A 15678-nucleotide genomic window follows, 5' to 3' on the forward strand; every position below is an offset into this window, starting at 1 on the left:
CGAGACTGCTGCAATTAGAGAAGAAATTTCAAAGAGACACAAACCTTGAAAAGGAGTACAGAAAATTTATGAAGGAATATGAAGACTTAGGTCACATGAAATTGAATCAAACCGAAATAATAAATAGGCAAGGGTATTACCTTCCTCATCATGCAGTAATAAAAGAGGATAGTATCACAACAAAATGCAGGGCCGTGTTTGACGCTTCCAGTAAAAGTTCAACAGGAATCAGTCTCAATGATATAATGCACTCTGGACCTCGTTTGCAACAAGATCTTACAAATATATTAATAAATTGGAGGTCGTACAAAATAGCATATACGGCAGATCTAGAGAAAATGTTTAGGCAAATAAATATAGCGGAAGAAGATCAAGTTTACCAGAGGATATTATGGAGACAATCTGTAAAAGAACCAATAAAGGAGTATCAGTTGTCAACAGTAACATACGGCACGAAGGCAGCGCCATACCTTGCATTAAGAACAATACAGGAATTATGTAATGACGAGAAATTAAAATATCCACTAGCTGCGGAAATTGTTAAACACAACATGTACGTAGACGACGTGCTAGCTGGATCAGAAACGTTGGCTGAAGCTCATCAAGCTCAAACAGAATTAACAGAAATGTTCAAGAAAGGGGGTTTTGTATTAAGAAAATGGCTTAGTAATAGTCAAGATTTAATGGAAACCATACCGGAGGAACTAAAAAGTGTCGATCTCAAAACGTTAGACAAAGAAGATATACATAAAACGCTAGGGATCCACTGGTCACCGGTTGAAGATGTAGTTACATTTAAAATAAATATAACCGAACATAAAAAAATAACAAAGAGGCTGGTGTTATCAGAAATAGCAAAAATATATGACCCATTAGGATGGATTGCGCCAGTGATAATGCAATCAAAAATATTCATACAAGATTTGTGGAAAAAAAGGATAAGTTGGGACAAAGAATTGGATAATTCTGATAAAAAAAGATGGATTGAGTATTACTCACAGCTAAAGCACCTCGAAGAGATAGTAATACCTAGGTGGAATAATCATACCAATTCAGGGAAAATAGAATTGCACGGATTTGCTGATGCCTCTACCAAAGGATACGGAGCAGTAATATATACTAGAACATTATATCCTGAGGTAAAAACAAGCCTTATAGTAGCCAAGACAAAGGTTGCACCAGTTAAAGGTTTAACAACACTGCCGAGGTTAGAACTATGTGCAGCATTGCTGCTTAGTAGACTCATGAAAAGAACAATTCAAGCGCTAAATCGCAGTGATGTGGAAATATATGCATGGTCTGATTCCACAATAACTCTGGCGTGGATACAAGGACAACCAAACAGATGGAAAACGTTTGTAGCAAACAGAGTAACGGAAATAGTAGACACCATACAACCTGATCGCTGGTTTAAAGTAGATACAAAAGAAAACCCAGCAGATTATTTATCTAGAGGGATAAAAGCGAAAGAATTAATGAGGATGGACATATGGTGGAATGGGCCAATCTGGCTAAAACAAACAAATATTAGGTTCCCAATAACAGAGAGATTGGATACCGAAGAAGAGAAAAAGAGAATAGAAATAATAGCTAACACAACTTTCAAGGTTAGTGATATTTGCGAAAGATTTTCAAATCTGAATAGAATGCAACGAGTACTATCTCATTGCATTAGATTTACAGACAAATGCAAAAAAAGAGAGGTAGAACATAAACAACTCACCCCTCAAGAATTAGAGAGTACCTTGCAAAGAATAATAAAGAATACTCAAGAATTATATTACGCAGAAGAGATAAAAACGCTAAAGAGTGGAAAACCACTAAACGGGAGGAGTAAACTATTGAACTTACTACCCTATGTGGATAACCATGGCATATTACGGGTTACAGGGAGACTTCAGAACTCAGAGCTCACACATGATGAAAAGCATCCCTTAATAATACCTCACAAAAGCAAATTAAGTAAATTAATAATACAACATTGCCATACAAAAACGTTGCATGGAGGCCCACAACAAACTCTGCACTACATAAAGAAAAGATTTTGGATCACGCACGGAAAAAGAGTAGTGCGAGAAGAAATAAACACTTGTGTCAAATGTAAAAGATACAAGGCTGAAACGGCTCAACAATTAATGGGAAGTTTGCCAAAAACGAGGGTAAACCAAGCTCTCCCATTTGCAAATACTGGTGTAGACTACGCCGGACCAATCAAAATAAGAGCAAGCAAAGGAAGAGGGTACAAGAGCTATAAAGGATATATAGCAGTATTTGTATGCCTAGCCACAAAAGCTGTACACCTCGAAGTAGTAAGCGATATGACAACGGATGCATTTGTTGCTGCATTTAAGAGATTTACTTCAAGAAGGGGACAATGCAGTCACATATACAGTGACAATGGAACAAACTTTGTAGGAGCAGCAAACCTGTTATTCCAAAATAGTGAGAAAGTGAAGGCATCATTAACAGACACCTTAACAACATTGGGAACGCATTGGCACTTCATACCAGCGTATGGGCCACATTTTGGAGGCTTGTGGGAAAGCGCTGTTAAAATTATGAAATATCACTTGAAGAGGGTAATTGGGGATAGTGCGTTAACATACGAAGAGCTAAGCACAGTGCTAGCTCAAATAGAAGCATGCATGAATTCCCGACCTTTATGCGTTGATACGGAAGATACAGAGAACAGAATAATAATAACCCCAGGACACTTCCTAATTGGAAGAGAACTAATTTCGCCAAATAGGGAGGAAGAGTTGAGCACATATACGAATATGCCACAAAGGTGGAGGCAGTTAGAAAAAGTAAAAAGAGATTTTTGGAACAGTTGGAGACATGACTACTTATCAAATCTACAACAACGATATAAATGGCAAAAACCTGTCAGAAATCTAGAAAAGGAAGAAGTGGTGATAATAAAGGAGGATGACACCTCGCCGGGGAAATGGCCACTAGCGAAGATAATCGAAACACATCCCGGAGCTGAAGGTTTGACAAGAGTCGCAACAGTTCAAAAGGCGAACGGAAAAGTAACTACTCGTCCTATACATAAGTTAATACCAATAGTACGAGAGCCCACCTTACGAAAGACAAATAGAGCACGTAGCATGTGGAGAAAATTTATGTTTTGCATCCTATTTTTAGTATTTTTGAAGCCATCAAATGCAGATTTGTACAAAATTTATACCCCATCCCCCGGATTGTATTCAGAGCATCTAGGCGATGTATATATAGATCGAGGGATATTTAGAATAAAAACTCATCTAGAAAAGAAAAAAATTTTAGATGGTGAACGAACAATAGATTCAAAACAAATGTGTAAGACAAGCAATATAATAAATTGTAATTCACTATCGAGCCAACTAAAAGAAGAACAAGAACGAGCAAAAATGATAAGTCGAGCATTAGATCTGGAAGTTAAAAGAAGGCCGAAGAGGGGACTTCTAGGAACAGTCCTCACATCAGTATTTGGGGTAAATGATGAAGTATACAGGGACATAGATTCCTTGGACGAAAATCAGAAGGATCTAATAAAAAATTCAAAACATCAGACAAAGCTGATGTTACAAACAATAGCTTCGATTAACTCTACAGAAGAAAGAATAAATGGACATTTAAATAGGTTCCGAGAAGCACTAATAAACGGAACTAGGGAAATGTCAAAAGGCCTAAGTGATGTGTCATATAGAGCTGACACATTAGAGAAAGAGTACATACGACTCAAAGTGGAAGCGACTTATAACCGTGCAATGGAATATGCAAAAGAATATACGAACACCTACGAAAAAATATTAAATCTTCATTATAATCATGGACACTTCATAGATATTATAAAACCCGGACAAATAGAGTCAATTATTTCGAATGCTACAAGATTCCTTCCACAAGGAGTAGATATAAGAAGGCAGCCAATAATAGATACGGTCGTACAAAATGAAGAAGGAGACATCGTCATTATTGGCTATTTCCTAATAATTGACAACACTAGATACAACCTACTGAGAGTCACAGCTCTTCCGTTGTCGGTGAGAGGTGGTATTGTGCGCTCGTTGTCGGTCCCAAGGAATCTACTTGCAGTTGATTACAATAACTTACACTATTTTGAAGTGACATATGAAGATAAAGGAAGGTGTATAGAATTAAACAAAGGAGAGTTGGCATGTTCACCTATGGGAATCATTAATATGGACACCCAGCCAAACTGTATCTTAAATGAATTATATGATAGAACTACCAACACCACCTGCAATATAATAGAGTACATGATAAAGGAAGCCAGTTGGTTGAAAATGAGCACACCGAACCTCTGGCTAGTCATTCCACCATACGCTATAAATTTAGCTATAATGTGCGACGGTTCTCGATCTGAACATATAATCAATCAAACGAGTTTTATAAAGCTGTCACCAAAATGCGTGGCTCAGACCCGAAACATAACATTACTCACATCCAGTAATGGATTGGAGACAGCGATTGGAAGTTATCTAAAGACTCCTGTCAGTCCCATTGAAGAGCTTATGCAGAGGCCAATCATGAAGCAGATCAACATTCCCAGACATAATATAGATATAAGGGCAGATGAGTTGCCAAATATTGTACTTGAGGCAGAGCAGTTTGACCAAGATATATCCGAACACACGTGGAAAACCATTGCTAACCATCAGTGGATTCCTCATTTAACCACGGGACTAGTCACTATATTCATTGTTATGTTGATTGTCATTATGTGGAAGGTAATCGGATATATTCGAAACTCCAAGAGAGCCAAAAAACAAAGGCGTCAAGGTTCTTGCATCAAACCTGATCCTGTGCCTCGAAGACATGCGGTATCACAACCAAATTTAAGTAAAACTTTAGAGAAAGCCCCACCTAGATCAGTTTCACTTAATGAGCTTAGGTTTGAATTAGACAGTTTAGCTGAATCATAAATTCTAAATATTTAATTTATAGGTAGCACTGCTCGGGTGAGATAATAATTCAAAAACCGAGTGAATAAGTGTTAGGATTATTGTTATATTCTTATTATTTTATATTATAATGTGTTTAAACATTTTCTATTGGTCGTCTCTTTCTTTTAAGTGGCCAATATGTTCAATCTCAAAGTAATCCCTTAATTTGTAATCTCACATTTTTTCTTAACTTCCTAAACTTTTATGGTTTCACCATGTATAATTGAAAACATTGGGAAACATCGAGTAATATTTTAATAATTAGAGTCCATTCAACCTGCAAACTTAGTAAATTGCCAAATAATGTATTTTCCAATTGAACTTTAAGTTTTGCAATAGCTTCCTTTAAACTGTAGTTGCAACCTTTCAAAATGCAAGGTCCGTAGTTCGGTTGTCATGCAACTTATTGATGAATTGCATATTTTGACGAGATTATAAATTTACCAAGGGGACTATTTTGGGTTGCAGTCTATCATAGAAAGTTACCTGAACATCATCTATAGTGTAATTACATAGCTGTCAATAAAACCATATTTTTACTCCACACTCAAACATTTATTTACCATCGTCGATCGAGAAGAAGCGGAAAAAGGGGCATCACAAAGCAATTCGATCCTGAGATCTACGTCGAATTGTCCACTCTGCAATGGGCAGTTTGTCTTCTTCATTTTAATGAACTACCCTTCCGCCATTTATTTCAGTATTTAGATGGTAAGTCGACCGGGCCAAATTCTTTGAAAGGACCGATTGGTGGGAAATTGATCAAATGTGAAACACTTCCAGTAGTGCAGTTTGAAAGTATTGATTGCCAAATCCCTGAGATAGACAAAAAAACTCTTAGTAAGGATCAGAAGTATTTGCTGGAAATATCAGAAGCGATTAAATCAGGTGAATGCCCAAAAGATTTATCAATCAGGGATCCAGGACCTTTGTCTCACTCAAGGTGGCTAACAACAGCGAACCGTGCTTTAAGACTCTACATTAGTCAAGAAAATCCAACTGCTGAGTTCCAGGAAATAGTAATATTCATTCTGAAGTCATATATGCCGATGTGGTTTTGTATTAAGAAGACCAAACTTTTTACTGATGGCCCTAAGCTCGTGCACCAATGTATTGAAACCTCAAGATATCTTAAAGATGAACTCAAAGCTGTAATTGACCCAGTTATAGAGAGAAATGGGTTCTTTGCGCATCCAGAACATGTTATGATTACTATGACTCAAGATCCCAGAAAACATATAAGAGAACTGGGCCTCCGCCGCATCATTAAGGCAAGAGAAAGAGACCAAAAGAGGAAAACAATTCGAACGTACGTGGCACCTAAGCTAAACTTTTCCGCAACAGACTACACGGAATTAAATTATTGGACAAACTGTGAATTTTCTTCGCCGCCTCTATTGAAAGATGTCACTGATGATGAACTGAAAACCTACATCAAAACAGAAGAAGTACCGAAGTGGGAAATCCTATCACAGAAGATGCCAGTCCATACTCAAGCAGTGGAGAGAAGCGTCAAGTTGGTGAGCGAGGCTTCTGCTAAGGTTTGCGGATCTGCAGCTCGAGACGGGTACATAAGAACGACACTTAAGTCAAGGTCCACGATGCCAGCCTTTGATAACAAAAGACAGTTCAAACTACCAGACATGTAATCTATTCGTAAGTGAAATATGTACTTTGTATTTATTGGATAATACATCAATAATATGTTGAAGCTTGTATATATTTATTTTTCCTAAGTCCACATTTTTGAGGTTTTCAACACTTTTTTGCTATTTTTACAGCCCATGCGCGAACGGAAGATGTTAAAACTCATTACCAGTATTTTTATATTAATTCATTAGTGTGTCGTAGATGACATTTTTCCCTATTACATATTAAATATCGTAATAAAAAAAATTATTAAAAATTTCCAAAAAACTTTAATTTTTTCAAAATTTAATCAAACTTTAGAGCTCATGCGCGAACGGAAGATAACATCCGATAATTTTAATATTTTTTCCCCTATTTAGTCATACCATTTAGCAACTTTTCCGCGGTATTACGATCCGAAAAAAAAATATCGATTTTTTTCGACCCACCCTAACGTATATTTGTAATAAACTATTTTCCTTGTAGAATTTGCACTAAATATTACCTAAACTATTAAATACGATTCCATAACATTTACTGTTTTTTTATAAAGCGTTTATACAGATTTCTTAACAGAGATTTTTATCAATAATTCATATTAAAAAACTTTCATTAAAAGGTTTGTTTGCTTAAATAATACAATGAAATGCTCTACTACAAACTTACCTCATCCTCCTCACAGTATTCTTTTTCTGATGATGTCTCTCGTTGAGTCGTAAACGTTTCTTTGCCGGACCGATTCTCCTCACCATCCAGAATAAATAGTAAATATTTATAAAGAAACCAGTTCGGCTCTGGTAGTGCATCATCTCTTCCATCTCCACTTCGTTTTCTTTTGTATTCAGCGTGAAGCCGACGAAAGTATGACCGGAAGCTTTTTATTTTGTTATTCACTGCTTTTCTAGTTCCTAATTTATATTTATCAACCAAATATTGTTGAGCGTCACCCCTTTTAATTCTGTCTTTATAATCTTTGTCAGATGCTTTCCAAAGACATGTAAATTGGCGATAGTCTTCGACAAACTCAATGCATCTTTCGTTTGACCACTCCATTGCTGTACATGTGCTTCGAACCGCGATTAAAAACTAACTAAGAGGCAGATAGATGCATATGTCTCCCGCTATCAGATCGGAAGACACGCGCACAATTGCAACCACCTCGTGCGCACTGATTTTCTGCATGCCTCTCTTATTGCGTCTTCATGCCTCTATTGTGCGGCCGCCGCATGCGGCTATTATGCATGCGCAGTTGCACAAATGGAAAGCCCGCTTACCTCAAAGGTGGTGTGGAAACGTGTGCGCATATTATGACGATTACAACTTTTTGAATCGTTGTATCTCAAAAACGGTGGCTTTTAGGGAAAAAATAATAAGATACATATTTTTTATAGATAATTATCTAATCTACATTTTTTGTTAGAACTAATTTTATGATAAAACTTACCGTTTCGCTGAAAATCGCTAAAAACTGGTTTTGGTGACCTTTGACCCCTCGTAAATTTTTTAGCTCGGATCGGATTTATGAGGACTTTTTAGATTTCATTTATGATGGTATTTTGAACAATCCTGCCAATTTTCAGCTTGATGGTAATTTTTGTAACCTAGGATGTGTAAGGCCTTTCGCACACACAGCTACTAAAAAGAAACTAAACTAGTTGGTAACTAGAATTATCAACTGATTATCAACTATGGCTCGTACACTACGCTACTGAAAATTAATAAAACGAGTCACTTCTTGACTGTACTTTGTACTGATTAGCTTTGTTAGGCGGTGTTTAAATTTATATAATGTTGTTTTGAAGCTATTTTCTTGCGGAATTTTTGTAATTAACTAGTTTTTGATGGGGAATAAGCCACAATTTACTAAAGAATGATTTTATTAACGTTTCGACGTCCAAATCGCATGTCGTTGTCAAAATACAAAAAATATTAATGAATTAAACAAAAATGTTGTTGCTTAGTAAAAAAATCTTCTAATAATTTATTTAATATGACTCATTTATATTGGCAATTCAGAAATATATTATACATTTTAAAGTAGAAGACTTTAAAATGATATTGTTGTTATTATTTATTGTCACCGTTGCATGTAGTTGTATTTTTAAAGACAGATCACATGTTATGATTTTTTTGTGACGGATATTTTTGAGTTGGGGTTGATTTCATGTAATTGAATGAACTATCTTTCAGTAAAGTCGTCCCAGGAACGCAACTCATAAATATTGGCAATATCATTTCAAAGTCTTCTACTTTAAAATGTATAATATATGTGTGAATTGCCGATATAAATGAGTCAGATTAAATAAATTATTAGAAGAATTTTTTACTAAGCAACAACATTTTTATTTAATTTATTAATATTTTTTGTATTTTAACAACGGCATCCGATTTGAACGTCGAAACGTTAATAAAATAATTGTTTTAGTAAAATTGTGGCTTATTTTCCATCAAAACTAGTTAATTGAGTTTATATAGGCACGGATGTTTTCCACTTCTTGCACTAATTTTATATTAAACGACTCTTCCGCCAATTTCGCGTGTTAAACTCTAATAAAATGTCACAAAAGGCTAGAAACTAGTCCTCAAGCGACCTGCATGTCCAGTCCGCTTTTGTTGACCGGAGTAATAATACAGGGTGCTCAAACAGGTAATCTGAGCAAGGGTAACAATGGTAACATCAACCACTCTTCACCCTTTTTTCAGTCAGGCTTGGGACTGGCAGTACAAAGTACTGGCGAGTTTAGAAGTTGTTTTTTTTACTTTGTTTTTTGTTTATTTTTGTTTATTATGTACAATACGACAATTTTTTTTTATTTAGCGAATGCCTCGACAACTAATGGCCATTGGCATGGTAGGTACGGTAAATTTTTGCAGTTAGGTACCTAGTGTCATGTATAGTGTGTGTGTTGAGTAAGTATCTTGTTACTTTGCAAAGTCGACGACATTGTCTTTGCAAAGAGACGCTAATTGTATCCGAATGTCTGCGGTCCCTCCGGTGAGTACCGATCCCACAAGGACAATACGAAAAATTAAATACAATACTAAAAATTAAATACTAAAAATTAAATTTATGTGCAATCCCCCTTAAGTAATTAAGTATGTTACCATGGTATGTTACCAAGAACATCAAAGTTACCGACGAGGCGCTTTAATCTGTCAGCAGAATCTCTGTATTTTTTCTGGCTTGTGGGTGGTTGATCGCCAGCTAAATATTGTTCTATTCTAATGCCCGTATTCATAGTCGAGACTCAAGTCAGCGTCGATGCTCAAGTCCGACCTTGAACAAATTCTTATACAAATTTGTATACAAATTTTTTCAAGGTCAACCTTGAGCATCGACTCGGACTTGAGTCTCGACTATGAATACGGGCCTAAGGCCCGTAAGTCCGACCTTGAACAAATTCTTATACAAATTTGTATACAAATTTTTTCAAGGTCAACCTTGAGCATCGACTCGCATTTGAGTCTCGACTATGAATACGGGCCTAAGGCCCGTAAGTCCGACCTTGAACAAATTCTTATACAAATTTGTATACAAATTTTTTCAAGGTCGACCTTAAGCATCGACGCTGACTTGAGTCTCGACTATGAATACGGGCCTTAGTTCGTTCAAACTCTGTTCTCTCTGTGCAGTGCTTCAAAAAATTTCCAAATACTTGGACGATTTGCACAAATTTGGTTCTGAAAACCTCTATGCCATCCTTTCACGGAGATATTTGTTTTCGGTAAATCTTCATTCACACCTTCAAAACAATTCCACATACCATGAGGAAAGCGAGGCGGGTTTCGTTGACGGCGTTGAGGGCGTCCAATCCACGTATCCTCAAAGTAATCTAGCATACCTTGATTTTCATCTGGAATAACATGTTCTTCGCACAACTGTTCAAATATATCTACTACATTTACCTCAGGTACGAATGCTAGAACAGGCAACAGTCGCATTGTTAAGGAAAAATCAGGTTCTGTTTCATATAAACGTTGAAGCCCTTGTGACTGGATTTGGCGGAAAAAAGATACCAAAAAGTGGAAAAGAGCATCCTCGTTGCCTGCCAGTTAAAATGGTGTTAACGTCACTCTACCCTTAATTTATTTTTGCCTTCACTAATTTGATTAACGGATGAAAATTACTTCATGTCAGACTGTAGGTAAAGAGTAACAATTTACACAGTCTATATAAAATAATACAATAAACAAAAAATCTTAGCATACATTTACTTCAATCATTTTTAATTTATGTACCATTTCGGTCTAATGATGTTTGGTCTAGTGAGGTTTCGGTAAAATGCTTTTCGGTCCAATGAGTTCGGTCTACTGCTTTCGGTCTAACGATTTCGGTCTAATTGTCATGTACCGTTATAACCACCCCCACTGGTATGTACTTTGAGCTCGATACCTCACCCGCCACCCTCCTTAGGATCATCCTGGTTACGCCGTTGCGAAGACCAGATACTATGCGGTGCCTGAAAATTTAACGATGTTGAAACTATGAACTAAAAGAATTGTGTAGGATACTTCAATAAGTTGAAACGATATGGAAAACTTTTTATTATTAATGTTTTTGAAAAAATGTTTATATTATGAGAACAAGTTCTCCATGCTCTATGAACTATGATATAAAATTTAACAGAGAAGTGTCAAATAGGGCCTAACCGGATAAGATGATGAAAAATGCCCCCAGCTCAATTCGAATTCGAAATTTAAATTTTAGGACGATTTTAAAATTTTAAGTGAGTATAAAAAAATAACTAAGACATTCGTTTTCACGAAAAAAATTTATAACGTGTATTTTTGCATAATGTTTCACCCTAAATTTTTTCAGATTTTTAAAATTGGTAAAACGTACTTTAAAAAATAAAAAACCGCATTTTTTTGTTTTTTTTTTGCTTTTTGATGCAATTTTATACATGGTGTTGTTTTAAAAAAGGTAACACCGTCACTAGGATAGGTAAAAAACTAAAAAACAAATGGGGTTTGCTTGATAAAAAATTTTTGTAATGCCATCCATTTTCAATATACAGGGCGCGAAGGAAACACAATTTTACACATTTTTTACGATTTTGGCGAAATTACTGGCAACATGGTAATAAAATTTGGCAGATTTTAACAGGTAATTATTGTGCATTTGTTGATATGTAATTAAGAATTTTATATTCATCATTGGCGCGCATACGGGTAATAGTCTGAACTTTTTAAAGAGAATAAGATAGTGCGCCACCGACATACTTCAAATTAACAATCATTTTCGAATTCCTCGGTCCATTTGCGATAAAAAATCTGTCTTCCCATTTTTCATACGACACGCCATTTTTATACAAGAAATAAAACATCTTAACCCTTACAAAGTATTCGAACTACTACTATTATACGCTACTGTTAAGTTTCTATACCTACTTATACTCGTAACTCATCCATATAAAAACTTAATTCCAATACTTTGGAAGTATTAAGATATTTTATTTTTTGCATGAAAACTGCGTGTCGTATGAAAAAAAGGGAAGATAAATTTTTTGTCACAAATGGAACGAAGAATTCAAAAATGATTGATAATTTGAAATATGTCAGCGGCGTACTATCTTTATTCTTTAAAAATTCAGACCATTACTCGTATGTGCGCCAATGATGAATATAAAATTCTTTATTGCATGTCAAAAAATGCACAATAACCACCTCTTAAAATCTGCCAAATTTTATTACAATGTTGCCAGTAGTTTCGGCAAAATCGTAATAAATGTGTAAAATTTTGTTTTCTTCAACGCCCTGTATCTTGAAAATGGATGGCATTACAAAAATTTTTGAAGGTATATTTCTTTAGGCACGAGGGTGAATTTTTACATTCCCTGGCGCATGCGCACACAGACAGTATGTTGTTAGTTGCTAAATCATCCAATTTATGTATGTATCAGCGCAACTAAGGTTTGAAAATAATATATTAGTGTTTTTAGTAAATATATTTATTATAATTTTTGTGTCTTTGGATTTGTCTTCCTTGGCAGTAAGATAATAAGTATTTTAAACATTTTTATATTTAATACTTCACTTGATCTATTTGTCACCGTCGTTTGTAATTACGTTCCAGAAGCCGTAAAAACAAAAGCCTGATGGGTTATTGGTAGAGCATTCGACTACATAACGCGAAGGTCCCGGGTTCAAATCCTGACACGGACGATTGTTATCCTTTTTTTTTTTTAATTTTTGGTGTTGTTTTAATAAAAAATTTTTGAAAGTGGTAATATCAAAATTAGTTTATTAATTAAATAAAATACAAATAAACTTTTAAGTACATTTATTTCGTTGAAATCATATAATAGAAGTATAACTTCTTACGTGCGTACAAAGTACACACACATTCTTTTTTTATTAAGCAGCCAAAATTGTCTTTCGGTATTTTACCTATCCTAGTGAGGTGTTACCTTTTTTAAACACCCCGTATAAAATTGTAACAAAAGCAAAAAAAGCGAAAAAAGTCGGTTCTTTATTTTTTAAAGTACGTTTCACCAATTTTAAAAAGTTGAAAAAATTCAGGGTGAAACATTATGCAAAAATACGTTATAATTTTTTTTGTGAGAACGAATTGTCTTAGTTATTTTTTATACTCATTTAAAATTTTAAAATCGTCCTAAAATTTAAATTTCCCGCCAAAAATTAAAAAAAAATTCGGACAGAACTTTTTGAAAGCTACAACTTTTTTATTTAAAGTTTTTCGCTAGCTCTGCGGGTGAGATAAAAAATAAAGACATAAAAGGCCTAATTAGGCTCTAGGTGGGTCACGTGACTACCTAGGGGGCTAAAAATTTCAGAAAGTGAGTTTCTCTATATGTGCCAAACGGTGACCTATATAGAATTCGAATCGAGTTGGGGGCATTTTTCATCATCTTACCCGGCTAGGCCCTTTATGATGTCGTAGATATACGATATGTCTTTATCCCTATGCAAAAAAAAGATCACTACCGTTGCCTATATAATAGAAAGTATTGGGTTGTACGGCGCCGAACTTTGTGAAATAAACCAAAGAAACAAATCAAAAATTAAGGCCATGGAAATGAACTATTGGACTACGGGATATATCTAAAATGTTTATACCCGTATACACGCCAATGGTGAATATAAAATTCTTAATTGTATGCCAAAAAATGCGCAATAACTACCTCTTAAAATCTACCAAATTTCATTTGCATATCACAAACCGTTTTAGAGCAATAAATAAATCGTCAGTTTGTAAGAACAATTTCAACACCCCTATCACGGAAACGAAGCATTTGCGGGCATACGTTTATAAAGCAAACTGTCATTATTTTATCATGCAGAATTACCCCTTAAAGTTTGCCGCACTTGAAACGAAGCATTTGCGGGCATACGTTTATAAAGCAAACTGTCATTATTTTATCATGCAGAATTACCCCTTAAAGTTTGCCGCACTTATTTAAAAACACCCTATATTGACGAAAAACAGGGGTAGTTGTTAAAGTGCCTAACTTTTTTATTATCCAACATAAGCGAATAAAACAAATAACATAATGTTAAGAAAACCTGAGGCTATAGTTGGGTTTTAATTTCAGTATTTTATAAAAGCTAGATCATTCCACAGGATGTTCCAAAGTTTGAGAAAAAAAACACAGTTTGATTCGTACACCCTGTATACAATGAGAATGTACCTGTCTAGCAACAATATTATTACAGCGATATTGTTAAAGAATAAGGCTATAACATATTAAAAGAATTACTTAAATCGGACATCAGGTTTAGGAAATACAAGACATTAAAAATGACCCATTTTTTGGGGTGGCGGTTTTTTGTGCCGGTGAGTGTATAAATAAATATTATACAAAATAAGCAATTATATAAAAAAAGATCACTATGTAAAAAAAAAGATCAAAATAACAGAACCATTGCCCGTATTCCTCATGCAAGCAAAATCCTGCTACATATCAACAAATGAACGGCTAAAGAGCTATTTAATTTAATTAACTATTTAATTATTTAATTCCTGAGATAGCCGAGGAACAATGCGGATTCGTACCAAGAAAAGAAATGCATGAACAGATATTGAATAGCAGACAGATAATAGAAAAAGCGAATTAGCACAATATACCAACGCTGCTTTGTTCATAGGCGCCCATAGTCATGGACAGGGAGGGCCTTGCCCCCCCGGCTTTTCGGGTGCTTTAAACTATACATTCGGGTGTATATTGTCATCTAAAGTATACACAATGTAATGTGCAACATCACGTCTGCCCCCCCTAAAATTTTTTATATGGGTGCCCATGGCTTTACACAAGCCATATGCAATATACATACACAAACGAAGGTTTTCGATTCAGTAAAATGGGTCCCGGGTTCCCAGAGCCGTGCGGTACATCTTTCCAATATGATGCAAGTCTTCGAAATGCCGCCCCCTAAATATTATTGAAACTTAATACTAGTATTTATTTTTATTAAATGAAATTACATAAAATGAACGGAAACTTTTATTTTAAAAACAAAACATACTTTAAATTAAATGAAATAATATGTATTAACACTAAATAACATTTATGAAAATTACAATTTTATCCTTTTGATTTTAATTTTGGCAAACTCGTCAATCAGATTGGTGTAGTCTAAAGTAGCAGCTAGTGAGGACTCTATTGAAATAAGTGCTAATTTTTTTAGTTTTGTTTGTCTTATGGAGCTTCGTAAATAGTTTTTAATCATTTTTAATTTTGAAAAACTTATTTCCCCAAGCTACCGAGACAGAGTGTTAATAAAATTCTTAGGGTGGTACTTTCTGCATCTCGCATGACAAAATTCCTCTAACCGGGTTTTAATCGGAACAGATAATACTGGCCCTTAGTGATACAACTATATTTGGGTATAAAGAAATTAGGTTATTTTGGCACAAATAGTTCAAAACCTCTAAAGGTTTCATGGAGTATGATATCATTTGGGATAAATCATGCAATAACTAGAAAATCATTTGCCTCTATATCCGATTCATTTTCTATGAAAAGTATTGAACGAATATTTTCTAGTATTTTTCTAGTATTTTATAATTTTTCCCTTTTCTTATATTTCCCTCAATTTAAAAATATCATATAACAATTTCAAATTCTTATTATGA

General features: G+C 34.9%; 1 protein-coding gene across 1 annotated transcript in view; it reads right to left on the reverse strand.

Moving 5' to 3' along the window:
• Window positions 1-10975: 10975 nt before the first annotated feature.
• The window catches only part of LOC114332022 (exonuclease 1-like), a 74129-nt gene continuing 69426 nt past the window's right edge, over window positions 10976-15678 (reverse strand). Inside the window, exon 5 of the mRNA XM_028281721.2 lies at window positions 10976-11041. Within this exon, the coding sequence (XP_028137522.2) occupies window positions 10976-11041 (66 nt within the window). The remainder of the gene's footprint in view (window positions 11042-15678) is intronic.

Source organism: Diabrotica virgifera, chromosome 10 (assembly GCF_917563875.1).
Source record: "Diabrotica virgifera virgifera chromosome 10, PGI_DIABVI_V3a".
NCBI classification, from domain to species: domain Eukaryota; kingdom Metazoa; phylum Arthropoda; class Insecta; order Coleoptera; family Chrysomelidae; genus Diabrotica; species Diabrotica virgifera.